At 46.3% G+C, this 24,411-nt stretch overlaps 1 protein-coding gene across 8 annotated transcripts in view; it reads right to left on the bottom strand.

Moving 5' to 3' along the window:
- The window catches only part of LOC139344008 (RNA binding protein fox-1 homolog 3-like), a 349,683-nt gene that overhangs the window by 160,948 nt on the left and 164,324 nt on the right, over positions 1-24,411 (bottom strand). For all 8 annotated transcript variants that reach the window (XM_070981885.1, XM_070981888.1, XM_070981891.1 and 5 more), the window contains one exon: positions 18,218-18,311. In XM_070981885.1, coding sequence (XP_070837986.1) covers positions 18,218-18,239 — 22 coding nt within the window. In that variant the 5' untranslated portion in view covers positions 18,240-18,311. The remainder of the gene's footprint in view (positions 1-18,217; positions 18,312-24,411) is intronic.

The raw sequence follows: 24,411 nt of genomic DNA, 5'->3' as shown, positions 1-24,411 counted from the left end.
ATCACAGACTCCACCTTAACCTCTCCCACTGACAATATCTGCAACACTTGCCTAACTCATCTCCCAGAAGACCTTCCCTGCTCGGCCTCTCATTGGCCTTTGGTATGCATGCCTGAGGACCAAGAAGTCAAAAGCCAAAGCAATTAGAAAAGCATCTCCTCCCCGAAAGAGCGAGGTTGATCTGCAGCACCACGACAGGTCTCTGAGGTGCGCCATTTAAAGCTGAAGCACCATCAGCTCCGCCACAGGCCCTGCCATTAAGGCAATCTGTTTTGTAAAAGGATGGCCATCATAATTTATCTGTTTTTAAGCTGCAGTTGAGTACTTTTCCACATCCATCTTGGCGCGCATTAGAATTTCAAAAGCATCTGTGAATCAGAGCTGGAGACTGGCTGAGATGATTGCAGTGGTTTTCTATAGTCTCCTGTGGCGCTCTCCCTGACCCCGAGTCTGTAATCTATATTTTCAGAATAATACAGAGAACCGGAGATGTTCAAGGGCATAACCCTCTAATCTACTCTACTTGCCATGTACTTGGAATGTCCACAACCACTTCTGAGCTTGGAGAAATAAAGGCTGCCCATTATAACCGCCTCTACTTTACCACCGCGCGCATCAAATCAATGCAAAGAAAAGTGACGTGTGCACATTTGTTCGCGAGCGCCATCGTGCAATTAATACCTGCCACACGCGCGGGACGAAAATCGCACATGCTCTCACGCACACGCAAACACAAGCCGAGAGACAGACAAACACAGAGCATATGCTCCTTCCACAATGATCAGTGACCTCCCAGGCTCGCAACACAGTGCTAAATGAGCAACTTTCCTCTGCGGAGTAGTCAATAACCACACAGCCACAACGATCGTGTCAGCGTCCAGCCTGGCCAACATCCCCCGTAATTAATTAGTTCATGTCTCCTCCGCTCAGAGAGAGGGAGACAGCACGAGGCATATGTACTCATCCATTACATGTGCTATCCAGGGGTCAGCGGCCCTGGCAGGAGCAGTCGGCGAGAACGCCTGCGGACTTCAACCCGGGCCCATTTCAGAAAATTGCCTTTTGGGTTAAAAAATCGTGCCTCCTGGCTGCTGTGTCAGTCAAAGACAATTTGATTAATATCAATCAGCATTAGGAGACAGCGGATCTATACGCAGGAGGACGACTTCGCCAGAAGCAACACTGGCCGGCCTGAGAGGGTCTCTGGGCTCGGGGGGTGGTCGAACGCAGCGGCGGGTAAATCCCTGCAGTCTCGGGGAGCCGGCCTCTGCTTTTCCATCTCTGTCTCAGTTTTTCACTTCTTTCTCAACTCCAATCAGTCCTGCCTATCCCCGCATCACCATCCTGTCATCTCCACCAATACCAATCCCACTGCCCCTGCACAACACCCCCTCCCCCCAGACCCCCTCTGAAAGTCTCATATCACCCTATGTGAAAAACAAGCCCTATCTGTGGGTGGGGGGGAATCAATCTCTGCTCGCTCTGTGGAATCCCTGACCGTCAGATGCCGAGAGGAGGGAGGAGGAGGGGGTGGCGGCGCCGGCGGCGGTGGGGGGGATTCGGCACATCGCTCTTCCCTGCGGTCACATGCTGCCTTTTTGACTTTGTGCTGAGTCAGGATAAACACTAAAGACAAAAGCCGACCGCCCCAATCACAGAGTATTCCCTTTATCGATTGGCGCCGCAGCCACCCTCTGCGTCCGAACAAGGTGGAGCAGCACAGCACATCTGTATCAATCTGTACGTTCCTATAAGTCTGCACTGCGAGCATCTGCGTCGTCTGTGTGGGGTAGCATTTTAATCAAGGCCTGCACATCAGATTAATGGAGAAATTTGATAAACGTCTCCTATTCGCGAGCGGAATTTTGCCAACTCAGGACTTCAGCTCCGAGCAATGGGAAATGAAGAATTAGAGCGGAGATGAGAGAAGTGAGATGTTTGAGGTCATCTCTTTAAAAAATGACTTTTAATCAAAATTAAAACCGTCTGCAATATCCCAGTGATGATTTCATTACCGGGGAATCAAGATGTCATCCATTTTGAGGACGGGACGTCAGAAGTTTCGGGCCCGGATCACGGGTGGCTTTGTGGAATCTGGAGCAGCTGCTAGCAGAACTAGTCACAGTCATCAAGACAGACAAGACAGGTCTCATAAAATATTCAGCTTTTAAATTTTCTCTCGGCAAAGTGAGCCCGAGCACATTTGATTTTTTAATGAGCGTTAAATATCGCCAACAAAAACTAATTGACATCCCTTTAACTATCAGGGTTAAGATTATGTAAAGTAATTGAGTTCAGCAACCGTATCTGTATAAAGCTGTAAAAAGTTTGTGCGTCTGCATGTGCCAAATAATAAAAGCTCACCGTGACCGACGGCATCACAAGTCAAACGTGAGGAAAACACAGCAGAGGGAAACACAGAAAGGAAAACACACGAAACCAGCCAGAAAAACATGAAAGCTCCGTTTTTAATACAGTTTCAATGGCCGCACGCAACACGAGCAGGATGGCAAAGTTTCAGAGCAAATATAGATTGGTTGTTTTCTCGCTCTCTTTTGACATTGTCACAAAGCTGGGATAATATTGATGGTGAAATTATTCTATTTATTAAGTAATCTTTGTGAGGCAGGGTTTCAATCGTACGCTGGTTCCACAGGCAACCGAAGTGGCACTTTGCGGGCACATTGAACCGTGTCACCGCTAAGCGAGGCTGACACATGGGGAGATGAAAGTCTTGTCATTCATTTACCCGTGACAACCTGTGTATGCTAATGTCCAAGCATCTTTAGCTCAAAAGGGAGGACAGTTCTGCCGGGCCTGAAGGCAAATCTGCAGGGACGTACAGTGCAGCTCGCCTCGTAACAATGGAAGTCACTGATACTGCATGTGGGTCAGAGAGCGAAGGCGAGCAGCGTTTCACGTGCGGTAAAACATGCTCTGCTCTGCATTTTTATTGAGCTTTCAGTCCTGTTTTTGGTTAGAAGTATGTCAGAAAAGAGAAAGATTAAAAAAAAAACTGAATGTGAAGCCACTGCTGCTGCTGTGAAGTCATTCATTGGTCATTTAAACATTTACACATATCTTCTGGTTGTAACCAATGTCCACATTTCAGCTGTGTTAAAGCAACGTTTTTCAGATTCAGTCGGAAAACAAAGAGGATTTTGCAGCCTTTGTGGAGGTCTGCACACTCTAAGTGCTTTCTAGGCGTCACACTGGATCACTTCAGGAGGCAGATGTTTCTCCTGTACGACACAAAAGCAACATCTCTGTTCATTTAAAAAAATACATATAAAAAGACAAATAAGTAATCCGCATTCAGGCCAGCGAAGCTAACATTCGGCTATGTCTAATTCCTGCATTCTGATCCAAAACAACAAAGCCTTTTCGCTGCTGTGCACGTCCTGCTGTTACACAACACTGAGAAGCAATGCAGAGGCTGTAAAGGGTGTAGAAGAGGTGTAGCGGTGGCGTAGCAAAGGTCTAGTGCCCGCGTCACCTGGCAACCGAGCCAAATACTAAATTCTTCAAAATGCTGCACGTCAATAGAGTTCACCTTTGAGCGGTATTGACATACAATTAGCTTTTCAAGTATTCACAGGGGCTATTTAGAAGGCAATAATTGCATAGTATGGATCTCTGTTTGTTCAATGAATTCACTGAATGGATTGATGCATTCAATAGGTGGATGATGCATTTAGTGATTAATGCTGGACTTATCATTCATGATAACCAAAGGCCTTCCTGTGCTGAGTAAAAATAGACTTCATGTGTTTACTCTTCGACGTTACATCACACGGAGGTCATCACCGTTTTCCAAATGGCGGCACGTTCAACAGGCAGACTGAGAGGAAGAAGAGCGTACATTATATTGATCGTGCACATCTGTTAAGGCAGGCGTACATGGGAACGACTTTGAGACAATGCAGATGACTAATTTTGCTGAAAATTATGGTTGTCGGTGTTTTGCTCATTCCCACTCCCCGACCATGTGATCCACGTTGATTTTGGTCTCCGTTCCTTCTACAAATCAGCGCCCCCGTGGTTATTACCCGCATCTCACAGCCTGAAGCCCTCCTGTGTGTGCTCGCAGCTAATGGCTAAACTGTAGCGGCGGGTGAATTTCAGGATGCGAGCGTCTTCCTTTTGAACAGATCAACGCCGCGTTTCTCTAACTGTAACCGCTCTCCAATTACCAGCTTAGATCGACCCAGTTCATAAAACAGTCCATTTGATCTGGCGAACCCGTTCGTGTTTTGGCTCTGAGCTACGGTGTGTGTTGACGTCGTGATCAGATGTATCCAGGCAGACACCTGACATGATAGTGTTACTTTCACAGCAGCTGTCACCGCGGCCTGTCAGTGATTGACTCGCACCAGATCTGCTTTCAGATTAATATTTCATCTCTCACTTAATAGAAAAACAGATGTTCTGCAGCCGTGTACACTGGGAAATAAGCTGGTGGTAATGTATGCATTACTTACAGCCAGCTAACTAAATTTAGAATGAAATATGCATCTGACAGATGCCTCACAATCAAGTTCCAAAAGCCTATAATGGGATATCGACAGATTTCATTTATGCAGGGCAGACTGACCTCATTGGGGGAACTAATAAAACTTTTGGTACATTCAACCGGAAAGATGCCCTGGCTGTATTTCAGTCTTAGGCAGCTCTCTGGGTGCCCTTTAAAGCATTGACCTCTTCACAGAGTGAGGGCTCCTATGTGATTAATACTGCTAGGCATTTATTGGCACGCAAGGCACTTTTACCAATAGGTCACCTGCTTGACCTCAGCGCGAGCACGCGGATCGAAACCGAGTGGACAGGAAACTATATGGCTTAGGGTGGTAACAACAGACAAAATACTAAAAAGGCATCTCAAACTCATAACCATCCCACTCATATAAAGCTATTTGGGCACGTGCACACACACACACACACACACACACACACACACACACACACAGATCCTTAGTCTCTATCACATTCACCAAGACCCACCCACACAACACACACAGCCCGGGGCATAAAAGGTTTCTGCGGCCAGAACACAAACAAACTCATTTGTAACCTGCCATGACACACTCCCAACACACACACACACACACACACACATGCACGCTAACACATGCACACACGCACACACACACACACACACACACACACACACTGAAAAGCCAAGTAACATTATCCCTCTGTGCAGCTAGATGGATCAGACTGTTTATCAGAGGCTCGCCACCAGCACACTGTAAGAAGGATCATAATGTCAGCAATCGACTCCACGGCAATCAATATAGATACCTATTCAGATATCTATTGATGTAATTTAACGGGGATATTAGTCCGAGCTCAGGTAAATGTCAGGAGTTCTGCTAAACAGTGTTTGTAGGTCATAATTGGACTGAAAGGTGCTTTAATGACGACGGACGGCTGCACGGAGTGAACTTAAGCGAGCTCAAACGCTGCTCGATGATAGAAAAACATAAGAGTTTTGGAGCAGTTTTGTTTCTGTATCAGGTCAACAAGCTTCTTAAAATAGGATACAATTTGTCTTACATAAAGCAGGATAGATGGAGCATCGGCATAAGAATAACAAGCAAGCGAGAAATGGCGACGCAACACTACAATATATGCACACTCCGGTTTATCAGCAGTAAATGGCCAATGCCATGTTCCCATACTCCTTAATCATACTGATGCATGTACGCAAACACACAATAGCGTACAGGAGCGCGCGCACGCACGTACACACACACGCTCCTCTTCTCTATCTTCCTTAAGCAGCGGCGAACGCGCGCGCCAACACACACACACGCAGCCATTCGCACATATTTTCCGAGACCAAAGGAAGAGCTGACTGCAACATTTTTCTCCACTTCAAAAAAGTAGCCAGTGTCAAAATGATAAATGAGGGATCATGAGGGAGAGCGTGCATACTTACATTAGACTGCACAAGAGCTTCAAGAGCTGCAACAGCATGGACCGGCGCCGCGTTCGCATGGTTTCGGCGGCGCTTTAAGGCTGTTGTTATTACACAGAGGGGGCCGACATGCAAATTACATGCCACGACAGTGATTAGCAATGTGAAATTACTATCAACGTAACAATAACATTTCCAACACAACGGGCGTGCAGAGTGTGTGACCTGACATTACGAGCGGCTGGATGGGGGAAATGTTGTGTTCCTTATACAGGTGTTGGCTGGTAAAAGGTTGATTGCTAATTTCCCGGAGGTGAATACGGCTCACAGATGTGTGCGGAGAACATCTGATAGGCCTTCAGACTGCTGATGCAGGGCAGCACGGGGATATTTTCAAACATCATTTATAACATCATTTCAGCATCAGTTACAAAATGGCGTCGGGAAGATTGATGGGTGGCGAGGGCTGGTTAATATGCGTGATTGGAATGATACACAAACGGCGCTGTTTGTTGTTGCGGGAGCGATGGCACCCATACTGAAAAGACACGCTCTCGGATTTACAGGATCAACATTAATTCCTATAAAGCAGATATTGACATGTAAGCATTTCTGTCAGTCTGAGGGTTTTTAAAACGATTACAAATGTGCACACGGCAACAAATCAACATTTGTTTTGTATGTTTTTTCTGCACGTCCACGAGATGAATCTCAATGAAGACGTATTCTCGGACAAACATGTTTCTCAGTTTCATCTTATCTGCCATGTAATCGCTTTTTTTTTTTAGCGTTAAACTTTTTCCAGAGGATTTGTAAGGTTGTAAAAAACAGCACGAGGTTTGCTTACAACTGGAGCACTTCTGCAGATAACAAGAGGAAAGAAAGCCCTTGCAAAGTTACTGCATGGGCACTGCCCAGCACACCCCCGGATCAATTACAATGTAATTACAATAGCAGACAGAAATACAACCTGGGTCTGTGCTCTGTCTGCACTGATAACTGATAGATAAGCACCTGAGGGATGGCTGAGAGAAGCACCTGGCCAGGAACACATCTCAATGCTGTCAATAAATTACTCTGCTGGGACTGTTCTTTCCTGGGTAAGGCTACACGATCGGGGGCCACCAGCTGCATCCCGACCTCCTGTGCAGTCCATCTTGGAGTCCGCCGGGAAGACGAGTGCGGGGGGAAGCGGCAGTTTCGGATACTGGCTCCTTATGGCGCTCCTCACGTCCTGCGCGCCCTGAGGTAACCCGCGAGCCGGCGCAATTTCAAAACTCTGATCAACCCTCTGCTTATCGAGAAGCACTCGCAGCTAAAATGTGTGACACTGATGCAGATGTGCCAGCGATGGGCGGTCGAAAGGATGAGTGGAAGAGCGAATTTCGCTGCAGAGAGTGTACAAAGACAAAGAGATCAGCGATAAGACAGAGAAGTGCACCCATATCGACTGCTGTCAGTTAGGAGCATGTTAAGGAGTGTATTAAGGATTAGAGGGGATTAGTCATATCAGATCACTAGAGGGTTATCAGTGGTCGCAGCTCCACAAAGAGGAGCTCCCGGCCGCTCCGAAACGAGCACCCCGCCATCCTCGTATAAGTCTTAATATTAACCCATTAAGTTGGACGATTTATGAGTTTGGAAAAACAATTAAGGCTGTGATTTTTATTAGGAGCTTGATTGAGTGCCTCCTCCCCGGTGCCTTGACACTACCAAACTTTACCCCCTCCAGAGAGCGGGGGCCCACTCCAAATATTACCATGATTTAAGATGCAAAACCAACACACATTAAAACAGCTCAGAGCTTATTCCATGCGCGCTTCCACACAAAACCAATTTAGTTTTCATTGATCGCCTTTCAAGCAATTAGATTTCCATTGATGGAAAAAGTAGAGGCTGCTTGTATGAGATGGGGAGGGTCAGTGGTTGGGCGCTGTGATTTGCACGTTTATTCAGGCCGCTTGACCACCTCCCCTAACCCCTGACAGATCCCTGGCTCCCTCCCTCCTTCCCCTCTACCCCTTCTGCGCCTCCACCTTCCGGACAACAAATAATTCACCCGGCATGAAAAAATGCCTGGCGTCAGATTATATATCCGTCTTTATTTCCGATATTGCCTCTTTGTTTCTGCAAACTTGGCTGATTTTCTAAATTGTGGAGTATTGACTGTTTCAGAGCCTGACCAAGCGAGTCTGATGTAACACATTGGAGGTAATGATATCCCAGCGACGGGAGAGGCAGTAGCTGGGGCAGCACTGGACGATGGCCAGGCCCTGTAACCATTAGTCTCCTCAGGAGCCGGAGTCTGTTCTGTTCCAGCGCGGCGGGGCTCGCCATCAGGACAAACGGTAACCCAACTCAACCAGTGAAACCACCAGAAGCCCTCCCGTGTGCCCGCCGCGAACAGAGATGCCATCAGGAACGGCTTCCTCTCGTACGGCCAAGGTCACTCCTCGTCTTTCTGCAACAATCCACAACATGCTTAATCCTAAACTGTCACACGGCCGGAGGCTTTGAAGGCGACCGATTCCATATTCAAACTACGTCGGAAAGGTGAAAGGGTGAAAAGTAGATTCAAGGTATAAAATAGGAACACTGAATGCCATTAATGTGAAAGTAGGGAGTAATTCCCAGCATGCTCCCAGAGGAAATCCACCTTTCGCCAAAGCCCGGGGATTTTGACAAATGCCTTTTTCAACACCAGCAAAGGAGACAAATGTTACATTTAAACAGAAATACTTAATTTCCGCTTTTGGTGACTTGCAGCAGATATCATTAATCAACAGAGGCCTACCACGCTCAGTGAGCCTGCTAAGAACCAGATGATCGCCCTCTTCCACTCAATCCATCAAGTATGATTGGAGAAAGAAAAGGTTCAAAAATTTTGAGTTGCACCCACGCAGGAAGAGTAATTACCCTTGTGCCAGTCGCTGAGGTGTTCCCGTGACACCTCGACCCTCTGTTTATCATGCACCAGATTACTCATGGGGTTGTCAGCGCGGCGTGACAGAACCAGCACCTCCACCTATGTTCCCTCGCTCGCCGCAGCCGAGGAAGACAAATATGACGTACGAGCGCCCTGAACTTTTAACGAGCAAACTTATCTCGGGATCCGGAAAACATTATGTCCTCCGTGTTCGGAGAAATCTGAAAACACGGAGGTCCAGATTTTGAATTTTGTCACATCAACCAAATGTTGCGCCTCAGGGAAATTACTCACTGTCTGCTTTATGATACTATGCATTGAAATAAGTTTTTTAAAGGTGCTATGTGCAGCATTTTCGAACATCAATATATCATTGTCAAATTAATTGTGATACATTTGTTTACCTCACTAGTAAACAAATGAGACCATTATAGCCTCCAGCTCATGCCAGTGAAAGTGTTCTGAAAGTTAGGGCCACAATATTTCCTGGTGTTGCTCCGAAGAAAGTTTCTATTTTCCTTAGTGAAGATGAGAACTTAGCAGAAAGCAATCAGTCAGTGGAAATGTGCATTATGCTGAAATTATCAAGACAACGAGTAAAAACAGGGGACATTAGGAATAAAGGCCTGTCTCAAAAGGCCTGCTTCTCTCTGCAAACACGAGGATTTATGGTCAGCGTTTGTCGCACCAAACCGAGCACAAAGTGGCACAAAGTTAAAGCTCATCAGTTAAGCTTTCCTCAGAGTTCCACCAAAACATGTACAAATCCTGTGAAAGGAGAGCTGGTTAACACGATTTAATGACCCCAATGCAAATTTCTTTTGTTTCCTGCTGCAAGAAAACACTGTTCACTCTAAAATTAAATCCTCGTAATACCAGGACAGCTTAGAATATCCTTTTGTTCATTCAAAGTGAAGATAAAAATAGGGACAGAACACTAATGAGCTGCTGATTATGCACCACAGTCCCTCTAAGTAGAAAATAATACTAACACTAACCTCCAATTTTCACCAAAACAGCAACTTTTTCCATTTTTTAAACACAACTTTGACCTGTTTTGTAACATTTGGAATAAACACCAATAAATTCCTCTTCTTGGTAAATGGAGAGCGATGAGGTTTCCACGCAGCGTAAGGTGCAGCACTGAATCAGGACACCGCTTTTCTCAGTGATGGTCCTGTGTGTTTGTGGTAATTACACCGATTTCTTAAAGTTAAGGTGGAAATGTTTAATGTTTATGCCACATGCGGCTACGCTAATGAAGTTTGCAGACACACAGAGGACTGATGTTCTTTAAAAGACGGCTCGTAAACATCAAAGAGGGACAAACTCGGAGCTGCATTTAAAATGTCCGAACATGAGCAGAAGTCAGACGAGGACGGACGTGCAGAGGCAATAACAGTAAAGCAAACAGGCTGCTGCCTTTGCACCACTGCTTCTTGCCTCCCCAGTGATACATGCCAGAGATAACAGCTTAATTTCAACCTCAGCACTTTTACTGCACTGTCCGAGGCATTCACTGCATCAATGTATCAATGTACCGCCATGCTAGTCACTCTCCACTGCGACAACTAACAATTTTTCCATGATGGAAGCTTTCAGGAAGGTGCCACGATTTAGCTCGCACACAAGCCGCCCTCCTCTGATGGCTTTGGTCTTCGGAGACTCTGCTGGCTGTTTGTTTCTCGGAGAACAGGTCACAGGGCAGACTTTTGATTGAATCCCCCACTCTGTGACGAGCGAAGGGGGCGGAATCGTTCTGGATTTTGCTGCAGAGGCTCTTCCCTCTGCAAAACATTTCCTCCCTCAGTTTGAAAAGCAGCTGCTGGAGCCATTTCAACCGTCCGAGAAAACAGAGCAACGCAAAACACACAGAACGTGGAGATTGTTCATCCGAAGAGCTCGAGCGACTGATCGCGCCAGAGGAAGAGGAGACGGCGTCAGTCGTTCACATTTAACGAGCAAAGTCAGATCTGCAAAATCACACGTGCAACAATAACAAAAAAAAGCATCAGTTTGAATCTTCCTTTTTTCAAGTTTAACCAGTATTTCCAAAAAAGAGGGAAAGAAAGAGGAAACTACTGAAAACGAAGTCGTACTTCTGTTTAACGGCCTCACTGGTGCTATTCATTTGGAGCTGCTCGCAGTCATAAGAGAGGATTTATACGGAGATAACACTGACATGAGTCTGCTGAGAGTTACCGTGTCAGCTCCCAGAGCACATGTTTGGTAAACGTGTGTTTTTGCTAAATTTAATTGCTAAATTGTTTATCTTATAAGCTGTAGCCTGACAAATAAACAGAGCTCGAACCACGACTATTCTCAAAGCAATTAACGGTTAAATTTAAAATGTGCTAAGATAGATTACATTCATAGCAAATCCTCTGTCAATTCCCATTCATTCTCATGCTCCCCGTGTAGCAGGAGACTGTGCGCCACGCTGGCTGGGGTTTCCTCAGGAAGGCGGCGCCTTGACCCCGCGTGGCTCGGACGGTTATTAACACTGACGTGAAGGAGGCCGCGGCCGGGCCGCCCGGGGTGCTGGGGCCGCCGAGGGATCTGGACTCCAGAGGAGATCCACCTTGCCGGGGCATCACGGTGAGAAACCGGCCTCGTCGCACATCACCGCCATCTGCGGGGGGTCGCGGAGGGCAGCATTTAAAAGGGCAAACATGAGTTGAATAGAGAAGATGCTTTGTAGCACGTTCTTCTGTCCTCCATTATTAAAAAATATTTGTTCACAGCTGCTGAATGCTTGAGATGCCATTTCACAGCACTTTATTTCAAACACGGGAGCGCCTTGTTTCCTGGAACATCTGACTGGGGACGACACGCTCTTTCTGGCGCTCCTCGCGCTCGCCGTCCTCCGTTATGACAGCCGATCCTCTCTGTTAGCTCATGCATCTTACACATGAGCAATGATCTCGCAACTTAAAAATAACACCGCTACCACCGGTTTCACAGGGGGGAGAGCCGTGGCAGCTCTATGCAGGCATGTCTCCAGTTATCCACAGGGAAGGCAAAATGAAATGTGCTTTTTATCATGTGTCATGAACACTCTTCATGCCTTCCCTTCCCCCCTTTCACTCATATCCACGCTGAACCTCCCGTCAAAAAAATATTGGCAAATGTTGTAATTACGTGCCGAGTATCAGCGCCTTACATGGCTCCGGGCTCCGAGCAGTCCCGGGCCTGATATTTCAGCTTTATCATATTTTAGTTTTATTTGAGGACGGTGGCAGCGCCGTGCCTCCAGTCAGCCATAATTGAAATGAGGGAAGGAAGATGTAGAGGCTGTGTGCCCCACTCCTTGTAATCAAGCCCTTAGTCCTGTGTGCTTTGCCATTTTTCAAAGTGAAATATCCTCGCAATCTTTATAGTAATCCGCAGCGAGTCCTCTTCATGCCTTAGCCGGTGGGTAATTAGGCATGAGAAAGTGTACATTTTACATGCAGAAGAGAGCCATGCATTAAGGATGGCGAGGCCACAAACTGGGCCTCGGATGCTGCAAGTCCACCGGAAGCATCCAATTACATCCATGATCACATACAATATAACAATATAACGCTGGTTTGTAACTAATTTATTATTCCTTTTGTAGCAGGCGTGACATCAGTATTCAACGAGCAGCGTTTCCCACACTCTGTGTGACGGTCGTGTGTCGGGAGGCGAATAGTGAAAAAGTGAAGCCAGGGGACGGGTGGAGAAGTTGATGTATGATCCCTGGTGGCTGAGCTTGTTTGAAGCGTGGAGCTGTGCAGGTGATTCGGAGGCGCCGGCTCTTTAAACAGCGTAATGAGCCAGAGAGGACGCTGCCCCCGCCCCTCTCGCTGCCTCCCCCCTCCCCTTCATATCATTTCATGTTTATATTACGCAGGCAGATTTTACCACAGATGTTTTGTTCTGCAAAAATTTGGTTTTCAAATGAGTGAATCCAGGCTAACCATAAGAACAAGCCAACAAAACGAGCCTTTAAAGCTCCATTAATCAATATTTTTGCTCTGCCGATGACTGAGGGGAGTGTGTGAGGCGACAACAGCAGCGTCATCTCTGCAGGCTTTTAGCCGCTCTGAGCTAACTGAAAATCAGCAGCTATAGTTAGTTTGAACTGATGGTTATTAATACTCCTGACAGCCAGAGGGCAGCAGTGAGCACATGTAGGCTTTCTTGTATCGTCAGCAGGATTTGGTGGACCCACATGATGCAGGATGCTAACTGAGCTTTGCTGCAGAAATTAATTCATTATTACCTCTGATGAACGAGTTTATATCTAATCAACGAAAAGCCTGAGCTGACTTGCGCCACCTTGAGGTCAGGTGGTGTTAGATCATTCAGTAAAAAGGCAAAACGTATAGATATTTAAACGGGAATAATTAAGGCAGGTTATATGACTGAAACCTGGTTAAATACGGTGCGTTCCTACCTGTAAAGCAGTCCGACAACGCCATAAATCCAAGACAGTCCAAACTCATCATCTGACAATAAAAAACAGGTTGAATCTGGATCTAAAGGCGTTAAAGAGTTCAGCTTTAATGTGATTATTGTGTGTGTGTGTGTGTGTGTGTGTGTGTGTGTGTGTGTGATTTTCACACTGATGAAGACGCCCTGTCTCCTGCCTATAGTCCAGATGCACTGCGGCGTCCTCAGCCCGGCCCCTCGCGGTCTCTTAGAGCACTGCTCTCTGCAACGTGGCACAAAAGGAAGCGCGTGAAGACGCTCCAACAGGTACGCAGAGGGATGTCACAGCGTGGGACGGACGCAGCGCCACAAACACAAAGTTAGCGCACACATTAAATGCGTTTGCATACAATAAGTGCTGCTGCCTGAAACTGGCGCTCGTGCACAATTTACTGCGTGGAGACATATTTTTGGGCCATAAGACGGCGGCCACAGCTCGAGGAGGAGACAAAGACGAGGGGGGACGCGGGGAGAAAGATGGGCTGCGAGCCTCCTGCCCGGCGTTTCATTGCTGCTGATAATATATAAATGCATGCACACATGGATGCTGCTCGTAAATGAATAAACACATACATCAATTTCAAAATCCAACACATTTGAATTTCAAATGCTGCGGCGCCATTTTTTCTCTTCTCTCTCTTTTTTTTTTTTTACGATATGTCTCATTTCTCTTGTGGAGATATAAAAGGAGAGGGCTGAGAGGAAAAATTAGAGGGGTGGGAGAGAACAAATGCTGTATGGAATTTGAGATTATGCTCTTGGTTTGTGTGTTTCCCTCCTGTTTAAATCAAAGGCGTGGGGGCCGTGTAGCCCTGGGCTTGTTGCTGGTGACAGTTTCAGTGTTTCTAGACTTCTCTCCTCCCCCTTTCCAGCGACAGTCCTGAATTGAGAAGCGGGGTGGAACGGGGTGTGGGCTTGTGGCGGAGGGTGAATTAAATAGTCACTCTCTCTCCCTCTCTCTCTCTTGCACTTTCTCTTTTTTTCAGTGGCGTTTAAAATCAATTCATTCAGTGGACTGCTGACACAGCCCGGCCCAGAGAGCCCAGGATTTATGGCTCCCTCTAATGGGCATGCTCTGAACCAAAGCCCTGCCGTCAGCACAATCCTGCCAGCCACCCGTCCGCCCCACTCCCTCACTCCATCTAGCTTTTAAAGACGCAGGCACCCCTCCTCTTCCTCCCTCTGCTCCTCCTCCTCCTCCCTTTTTTCCTCATTACCCCTGTGGTGGTGTTGGTGTCGGTGGCGGAGGAAAACACTTCGGGGCCCAGAAAACGTGCATATGTGGAGAATTTGCGGCGAAAAGGGACCGCTTGTCATCTTCATTTGTTAACATTTTTGGTGTTAAATGCTCTCTGTTAGCGCCGCTACAATGACTGATATCTGGGGAATTTCTTTGGCCTTATTCACAGGAAGCTTTTAGAACAAGTGATGCTTCCCAGAGCAATGAATACTAACTCTATCTATTAATAGATACCTATTAATATCTGCACTTTTTATCAAACAGCACAGCATTTTTTTATGGAGAACAAGGCCTGTGTGACACACTCGGCTTCACTATTCTCCTGCATTGTTATCACTGAAATCCGCACGGCGCTGCTTCTCCAAGCAATATTTAACACCTCTGATTATTTACCATTACAGGGGAAGAGGAACTGTGCGTCAGCCTCACCTTAAGACACAAATTTGATGTATTTCAGTGCTCTGGGCAGACGTTTGCTGTTAAATGTTGTCTTATGATTATTAAAATCCAGGCAAAGCTTTGCTACCAAGTGGTGCTTCACAGAGCAGTATATAATATCTCTCTATCCATTACCTTGTCTGACTAGTGGAGCTTCCTAAGGTCTTCGGAGTGTATCTATATTCATATATTCATAACCAAGTCTGGTGTCACAGGATCTGAAACAATTTATGGCGCAAGAGAAAAAAAACGTGATTGAAAACACTCGCCTATGAACCCAGCCAGTGTAAAGACATATAAAAAGGATCATGGCCTGACAACATGGAGTCACTCCTGCGCGTCACTTGGAGCGAGTTAGCGAGTGTGTTTCTCTAGCGTATGTCGGCGTTGGCTCAGGAAAACACGCCACGCCGCTGTTGACCCTGTTATATCCTCAGGCAACCCGGCGATTTACAGGCAAACAGACCTTTGCTTCGGCCCCACAGCGGCTAACTTACATCCTTATCCATATTCCGGCTCCGCTCTGCAGCCTGTCAAGGCGTCATGGGCCTTGAATTAGCCTCCCATTACAGCAATGCTCCAGCTCCCCCTAAAGTTAACCATAACTGACCATTTGGCGTGCCTTCATTATAAAGCCATGCATGTAAAATCAAGTCATGGTCCCTGGCCGTCACATTCAATTTCAAAATACAATCCCCAACCTCCCCAGAATCTCCATCTTTCTCTCTTACTTAAGTTCAACCTTCTCCTTGTTTCATAAAATATGATCTGATTAAAATAGATTACACACCTTGTTAGCAGAGCGTTTCATATTTGATATAGTGGTGCTTTAAGACGGGCAACCTCTTCCATGATTCAAAGCGATTGTGGCCTTGTTCTCCGGCCTATTTGTTTAATAAGCTCTGCTACATCAGTGGGCCTTTTAAGTGAACACACTCCCCTGCAGCAAAGGCAAAGATCAATACCCACACCTGTATTAAACAGAAAAAAAAAAAAAAAAAACAGGAATCACAGCCAAGGATTTTCTCCTAAGGAATAAGAGGAGAGATAATCAGCAACAATCCTAATGTACGAGAGGAAATCCAAAACAGGAAGCGGCTTTTATGTGCCGGCCCGAGCGCGGAGCTACAGGTCAGCGGTGAAATATTCAGCAGCGATTAGTCCAGTCCGCTTAAGCTAAAGCTTTTCCAATGTCTCGATCATAAGAGACTGCGTTATGCAAATAGATATTCTACCCAGAAAGAAGAAAGGCAGAGTCTTTGAGGGTAAATTAATTCATTATAATCCTCACCTCATCTGCTGACTGATGGAAGACTTCTCGTGTAATCGCTGATGGGGGGAGAACCTTCTACTGTACGAGGGGAGCTCAGATGTGGGAATAATACTTGGTCATATCGCCTCAGACTGAAAATAATACTCCCCCATTTACCGCGAACAAAGTCCATGTAAGAGGCTAAAATGTAATACTGTGCTTCAGGAATGTAATTATCATTTAGCGAGTCCGTGAGCTGTGTTTGACGGGGCCTGAACTGCGTGAAAAACTCATTTTCATTTTTCTTATTATATCATGATTATATAAACATTCTTAACCAGTGGCCACAGCAGCAGCAAATTATTGCAAATTAGCCCCATATTGCCAGTTTTTAGCGGAGGCAAATGAACAAGCACTAGAACTCCAGTGTTTATTCCATAAATCAGCCAAATGCTGCACCTGTTGAGAATGTAAATAGCTGAGGCTATTTGATTAAACTCTTACATCAAAACATTTGAAGAGCTCTTTCTCTTTTTTTTTGTTCCGGTTGTTTATCCTCCTGTTTTCTTCCCGGTGTTAAGTTTGTTCTCTCCTCTCACACCCACTGCAAGTGGAGTTGGAATGGGCGGTGACGGGGGAGACATAACACCCACCAGCTATACGTGGGGGCACGGGAGGTCCATCATTACCAAGCCGCAGTGGTGATCACGGCAATAATATAGAACTATAACCGAGCAATTAGACTAATGGAAAACGTCCCTATTTCTCCCGGTGTGCTGCAGCTAGATGCGCCGCGTGCCCCGCGGGCCCCCCCTGGAGATGAGGCTGGAGATGTGAAGTGGAGAGGAGGTAATGGCGGAGGCCCATTGATCCTGACTGCCACCTGCTATATGGCTCCGCGGAGGACGGGCGGGGAGGCAGAGGACTCCATCTGGGGAGAGATCCTGCCGGCTCCTGGGCTCTCAGGCATATGGATAAGAGTCTTTCTCTAGTCTTCCGCTACTTAACCAGCACACATTAGCGCAATATGGCCGGATAGGGGAGAGTAAGGCGTGCATACATACAGGCGACATTACAGTACCCGCAGCGAGAGGCCGTGACGCCGTTTCTCAAACTGCGGAGCGTTTGGCTTCTCGTGCGAGGTCAGGTGAGAACGAAGAGCCGGACTCAGAACGTGACGCTCGTTTCCAAACGGAGCAGCTGGAGCTGAGATCCAAACATCGACGGAAAGCGTCGCAAAACCAGAAAAACGCCGACTGTTCATGTGCTCAGAAACAGCTGAGCAAAGGCTGAAGTGGCATAAAGCTGGATTGGTGGATCAATGGGTGTCAGCCGCCCAGGTGCGCGTGCCCCCCACCCCCACTGCCCCCGGGGGGACCATCGCAAATAAAGCAGAATAAAGAAAATTTCTTATCAAGCAGAAAAGCAGCTTGAAGGTTTCACGTGTGTCGCACCTCTGACCACGCCCACCTGTGATGTCACAGCGCACCACACGTACACGCTACATCACTGCAGCCACTGGAGGTCAGCAAAAACAAGGTTAGCCTGCGGCATGGGAGGAAAATTAAAAACACATTCGGACGACGGGATGTCAAAACGTGGATTCATGCGTGGAAGGAAGCAGACGAGACACAAAGCTCTTCGACATGCAGAGAATCTAAAAACCAGGATTTCTCTTTTCTAGCCAGGCCACAGATAAATGACCTTTAAAGTACGCAGTCGCAGTTTTCTTCTGCACTCAAATACAAACATGAACCTGCACAGACGAGCTGGGCTGCCACTGGCTTCTTTAGCAGATTCAGCTGGAAAAGAACAGAAGAAAGGCCATGCACTGCAGACCATGCTTCACTTTCTGTCTGCGCAGGGTTTTCATAGCTGTTAATGAGCTTTAAAGAATCCCGTTCGGAGCAGCTGAACGCGCTCGGCCCAAACACAGAGAGGACATGGACGTTTCACAAAGGGAAAGGGTTTGCGGAGGCTGACCTGCCCAGCTGGGGGTCTCCATGTACAGGTAAAGCCGGTCGGGCTGAAGCTGTGTCACTCGACTCGCTGCTGCTGCCACAGGTGCTGCCGAACCCTGGAAATAAAGAAATGAAGAAATAAAGCTCGTGTTCAGACCCAGACGGCAGCAGGAAGAGGTGCAGCGTGGGTATGTTTGTGAATGAGTGTGTGATACACAGCTGAGGAAATAAAAAGTGTTCGTCTGATAGCCGCCGGCAGAAAAGACTGAATACGCTTAGTCAAGAGACAGACTTTGTAATTATACTCACATTTTACTCATTTCACTACATTTTAATATTCGTGCATTTTCAACTTACTGACATTTCATGAACATTTACAATTATTCACTTTTCAGGCTAAACTTTCATCCAAAACATACAAAGATTTTCGAACAGGTGACGCCTTGTTACAGATTAAACAACCCATCTGGGGTCGTCCACCATATTGCACCGCCATGTTTCTACAGTGGCTCAGAAAGGACAAACTAAACACTTGCTCTCAGAGGGACTTTTTTTTAGCAGCTGGTTGCAGTTTGAAACCTCACCACTAGGTGCCAGTAAATCCTGCACACTGGACCTCTGATGACTACAATACTGCAACGCTGTGAAAAGTTGATTTTACGGAATGAAACAAACTCTTCCTGTTGATCGTACTGCGTGTGTTTTTATGTTGTAGAATATTAACGTTTCTTTAAAGGCACAGTTCGACATTTTGGACTGCTTTTCTTTTTTTTTTTCATGAGATCAATATCGATCTCATATCTGGTCGCTCAGTTTACAGCTGAAGTCAAGAAGTTGTTAGCTTAGCTTAGCATGAACACTGAAAGCATAAACCTACCAACACTAATAAACATGCTCTTCTTTTTTATCCGGACACAGGAAAGACGCAAAAACAGGATTTGATGTTTTTCTGTGCAGCTTCTCCAGCTAGCATGAGCTGACAAACAAAGCTGGTTTGTTGTTGTTGTTGTTTGCTCACACTTCCTCTTCCACCTTCAGTACCTTTTCAAAATATACATAGAAAAAAAAAGCATGTTTGAATTCAGAGACGGGAGAAATAATGACGGTGGAGCTTCTTGTAATCACGTTTGGTGGCCGTACATCAGCCTTCATTTCATTCTCTACACATTTACAGAGGTGCTATTACATTTAGGTAACACCATTATGAGACAGTGACTTTATTATTTCGGTGACAGAGGAAGTGACTGAATGAATGAATGTGCATCTGCATCACCGTCTGCAGCGAACACGTCTGCGGCACGGCCCGTGCATGCAGCACATGCGTGTGCTGGAGCGCGCTCACGCCTCCGTGTGCGAGCGCTCTCACACAGGGCGTCATTTCTGCTGACTGCTGTATCTTTGCAGGCCTCAGGTTGGCTGCAGCCCAGAAGCCCAGCCGGCGAACCGCGGAGAAAGCGCATTGATTTCATCCCAGCAGAAATCCCTTCTCCCAGTAACCGCCTCCCTACCCCGCCCCGCACCTGATTAAGCATTTGCAGGGAGCCATGCCAACACAATTTGTCATTTATCAAAAGTAATTAAAAGCAATTTCTTTTCTCTTGTTGATTGGGAATTGACTAATTGTTGAGTCTGTGAAAACGGGGGAATAAATAAAACAGGGAAGGATGAATTTTACATAAACTCAGAGGAAAACATAAATGCTGTAAAATGAGGGCCAGACATCTGGCTCTGTGATTTCTCTCTACATGATTATGACTGCGAAACCGAAGCGGTTGTTCAGTGCATTCTGATATACAGCCCATAGGCAGTAAATAATATATTAGAAACAGCATATTGACTAGCCGACATAAAAGGGTGTTTTCACTTCATGTTGTGTGAACACAAGAGTGGGAGGAAAATACAAACACTAGTTGGTTACTTGTTAACAAAAAATGCTCCCGCTTGTGCAAAAAAAGAGATATTTGAGGCGGTAAATACCGACGTCTCAGCCTGAGAGGACAAACAACAGGAGAGCAGGTACAGTGGAGAGAGCAGCCGGAGCCGTCCTGCAGCAGAGGTTACAGTACGTCTACCCAATGAAACCAAGCAATACCGCTTCAACATTATCGGTAACAACCTCTGAATGCACCATTACCTTCTATAAGGGCAGAATGAAATGTCAGAATTGATTCGAGAGGGGAGGGTTGAGATATAAGTGGGCAGCTAAGGTGGCCATTTTGTTTCAGTGGCCCTTTATTTGGTGTCCCTGGATCATTAGGAGACGGCAAAGAAGAGCTGGAAGAACATGAAGGAGGTGTGGGCGGCCATCACGCGTGTCTCCGGTGACAGCATGAGGAATGAAAACAGAAAGGAAAACCACACACGCACACACACGCACGCACACACACAAAAAAAGGCAAAAATCAAAGAAAAAAAGAGGCACGCGGAAACGCCAGAGGAGTCATTTAAATTTCCCACCACTTTGTAAATAACTTTAGCTGCACAAATACCTGGCTTTGCTCTGAGCGGAGAAAATTTCCAGCCAACAATTTATTCTCTGCCAACAAATGGAGCCGTTGCTTCAATGAGACGATTTGAATATCCCTTTGAAGGCTGCAGATGGACAAGCAATACTATCATTGCCTGAGAACACAGAAATAATTGGGCAACAGTGGGAGAAGCCTACATTCATGTCTCTGCTGAGACAGAGCCCTGCTTGGAATATCTAATTGAACCTCTCAGTCTCCTGCCTTTTGTTTACATTCCCATTCATCATAAAAAACTCAATTACTTATGTTCCCTAACATGTATGGTTATTAATGTTCTAATTACGCTTCTCCCCTCTAATCTTTCGCCTTGCAATTTGGGTGATGTATGTCTGAACAACACGGCGAGTCCCCTGGAAGTGAAAGCTGAATTAGGAATCTATGTGCAATAACACACCTTCTCCTGGGAGCCATCTGACGGGGAGAGAAAGCTTGTCATAGTTTGTCTATACATGGGGATTTATGCCAGCTCAGTGAGCGCGTGTTATTATATACCGTCTTTGTTCGACATGCGTTCCCAAGCAGAAAGTTGACTAATCAGCTCTCGCTAACAGCGGAGCAGATGTAGCTGGGGAAGCTGACAAGAACAGCCCCCCACCCCCCCCAAAAAAGCAAACTTCCTCTGGCCGGCTCTTCTTATTCTTCTTGTGAAGGGCTATAGGTGTGACAGCTTTAGAGGTATGAAATAATGTCGGTGAGAGCCTTGAGGAGCCCCCGCAGAGAGGCTGAGAGGGTCCTGTACTGCCTCAAGCAATGAGTGTTCTTCAAGGCTTTTCCTCAGAGCACTTTTACAAGAGCACAAATTAGGTGTAAGGAATGCCTGTGTGTCGGCAGGCGCACCCAGCCGGCGCACACAGCGACGGGGGGAAAAAATAAAAAAGGGGGCAGAAACTTGGATGACAGTGAAGAAACGGAGGGCGTCATAAAGTGCGGAAAATAAGCTCTCACTTTCAAACGTTTACGGCGGCTCAAATATCTGATGATACCTCTCGTAGCTTTTAATCTTTAATGTGAAAAATTAATCATCCCATTCATTATTTTAATAGCTGTCATTTTTCTCTCCCCAAAGTGATGATTTATAACCATTAAGCCCTGCGTAGGCTTGTGTGAGAGGGATTTATCGTAATGTTTGCACCAGGTAGCCTCCAACCATATTTCATTACTCTGACAAGCCATTAAAATGCCCTGGTGATTAAACAACAGCTCTGAGGTCAGTGTGTATGGCTGTTTCTTTACCCATGCAGGAGCGCAACAGCGCAGCCGTGCAGGCGGGGACCCGAAGCCTTACAAAGCCCTTTCCCCCCGCTTCCCTCCAGAGTGGCCATAGTTATAGATCTCTATCTGTTGTGCTGTGTGAGGGCGACAGGGGCGGGTGAGAGTAATGTACATGCACAGAAGCTACGATGAAATAAAGTTAAGAATGGGGCTATTATGCCTTTTTCCCTCGGAGGTTTGACACCGTGATAACTGTGCACTTAGAGGAAAAACTGGCTTCAGATACTCTAACACAAAGCGCTCTGTGCTGTTCAGGATGCTCCACAACTTATTTCGTGATCACGTGTTGCCATTTTTGCCCCAGATGTACCCACTTGTCTCTGCTGCTTCTATTCCACTTATTGATTTCCTGCTGATCCTAACAGGCAGGGGCTCGCTGAGGACATCTGGGGAGGCTGTCCCTGGCTGCCCCCCCGGGGGCCACCTCTTCTTTTTGGCTGAAAGCTGAAAAGAGCAACGACTAAATCGTGCTTTAAACCATCAATCAGGTCAATATGTTTTACCAAACCCAGATGTTAAAGGGCTGAAACTCCACAATGACTGGAGTGGTGATGAAAGGGTTTTAAAAAATGTGACATGGATGGAGTTTATCAAAATCAGCGTTTGCAAGGCCACCATTACTCAAAAGCAGGCCAGCATCACGGCAAAGCGTGCGATAGATCTGCCGATCTACCAGGATCGCAGGATAGCAGGTCAGTGTGCATGCGTGCATGGAGGTGCAGTACCAGCAGGGGGCGAAGTAGCATAAAGAGCGACAAAGTCCGCGTGGGGGGGAGGTCGGGCTGGACGGAGGCCAGAGCTCTTATCCTGTTTAGAACCAAAAGTCTACGCTGACTTACATCAAGTTACGTACGGAAGTTAGCATAACTTACGTCACACACGTGTTCGTACGTACGTCTGTGTTTTAACCCAAACCACGATCTTTTCCTAAACCTGCCGAGCTGCAGGCGTCAGCTGAAATGTTTCTCAGCAAGCTTTATTTTGAAAGTCTGGGTGGTGATTGGACAGTTCAGTAAATGTTGCATCTGTGTGAAGTTTAATGAGCAGTTTTAATCCAAAATATCTGTGAAAGTAAACAGGAAAGTGCAGTTTCTTTGTGTGCTAACACTTTGCGTCACTGTGCAGCACTGAATGAAACACTGAAACAGCGACCATGTTTTACTGCTGCAGTGCATTCTGGTCATTGAATTTTTGCCTCTTGCACCACAGAAACGCCAGCGTAACGTGGGAGTTGTAGAAAGAAGTTGGAACTGACTGATTCTGAGGGACTGATGCCAAAACATGACGGGACACTTTGATGTTTTGGACCATTGTTTGGTGACGTTGCTGCATCTGGCCAGTTATCTAACAGAATCAGGACAATGCAGGAAAAAAAAACAACAAGGATGGCCACAAACACAAAGCACGCTGTCAAACACTGTTTTGATAGCAGTAAAAAAAAAAAATTAAATGTTGGATTTTATGGATGAAGGGGAATAGTTGGAGTTTTGTGGGTTGAAACAGACAGATGTCGCTTGACAAGGAGCAGGAGAAACAGCAGCCTGCAACACAAAATGGATTCCCGTTGGGTCCCAGCGGAGGAAGCTGATTGAACAGCAGGCCGGGGAGCTGGGGGAGGATTTAACTCCCCTGCATGTATGTTCATGTCTAATGTCCTGAGTCCAACGGGCTGGATTGATCACCGATGCCACATCTGACAGTGACTGACAGCGGCTGTAATTGCTATGCTAGCTTTGGGAGAGGAGCAGACTACCATGGTGGGACCGTGTGGATGAAACATGCTGGCATTTCTCAGTCCAGCTCTGGATATTACATCACGGCGCACAATGGTCACGGTCCGCCTGAACGCCTGAGCGTTGTGAGCTGCTTGATTAATGGATGTGATCAGTGCCATTTATGGCACGATGGTGTCACGGACAAAAAAGAAAAAAAAAAAAAAACACCTGCTGTGATTCCCAGTTGTAATTCACACTCAAACCACAAATCAACGCTTGTAAATGGTATTCATCATTCAATCCATTGTTTTCATCACTCAGCAGCGTTCAGGTTCATTTATCCACAAGACAAATCATCTCACGTCGCAAAAAGACTTGAAGAAAATAAATACAAGAAGAGACAAAGTGAGAGAAATAGAAGAGGAGAAATCCTGCTAAGAAGAGCAAAAAAATGTACAATAATGATGTCAAACCTCATTACAGACCCGCAGCTTTCCATCAACTGTCCATCAGATACGTCCTGATCTAAAATCACTTCACACTCATGCATTACGCAGTCTGGGATATTCTGTGAGGTCAAAAAAGGGTTGAAACGTTTATATTCCTGAAATTAAAGGAGCAAAAAATGATTGTTTTGGAATCAACACCAAACCTTTGGGAGGTCATGGTCAAAGTTTTCAGTTAATAACGAGCGCTAACGG

Source organism: Chaetodon trifascialis, chromosome 15, assembly GCF_039877785.1.
Source record: "Chaetodon trifascialis isolate fChaTrf1 chromosome 15, fChaTrf1.hap1, whole genome shotgun sequence".
Taxonomy (NCBI): domain Eukaryota; kingdom Metazoa; phylum Chordata; class Actinopteri; order Chaetodontiformes; family Chaetodontidae; genus Chaetodon; species Chaetodon trifascialis.
The sequence above is the reverse complement of the archived record's forward strand: the minus strand, read 5'-3'. Positions and strand labels throughout refer to the sequence as shown.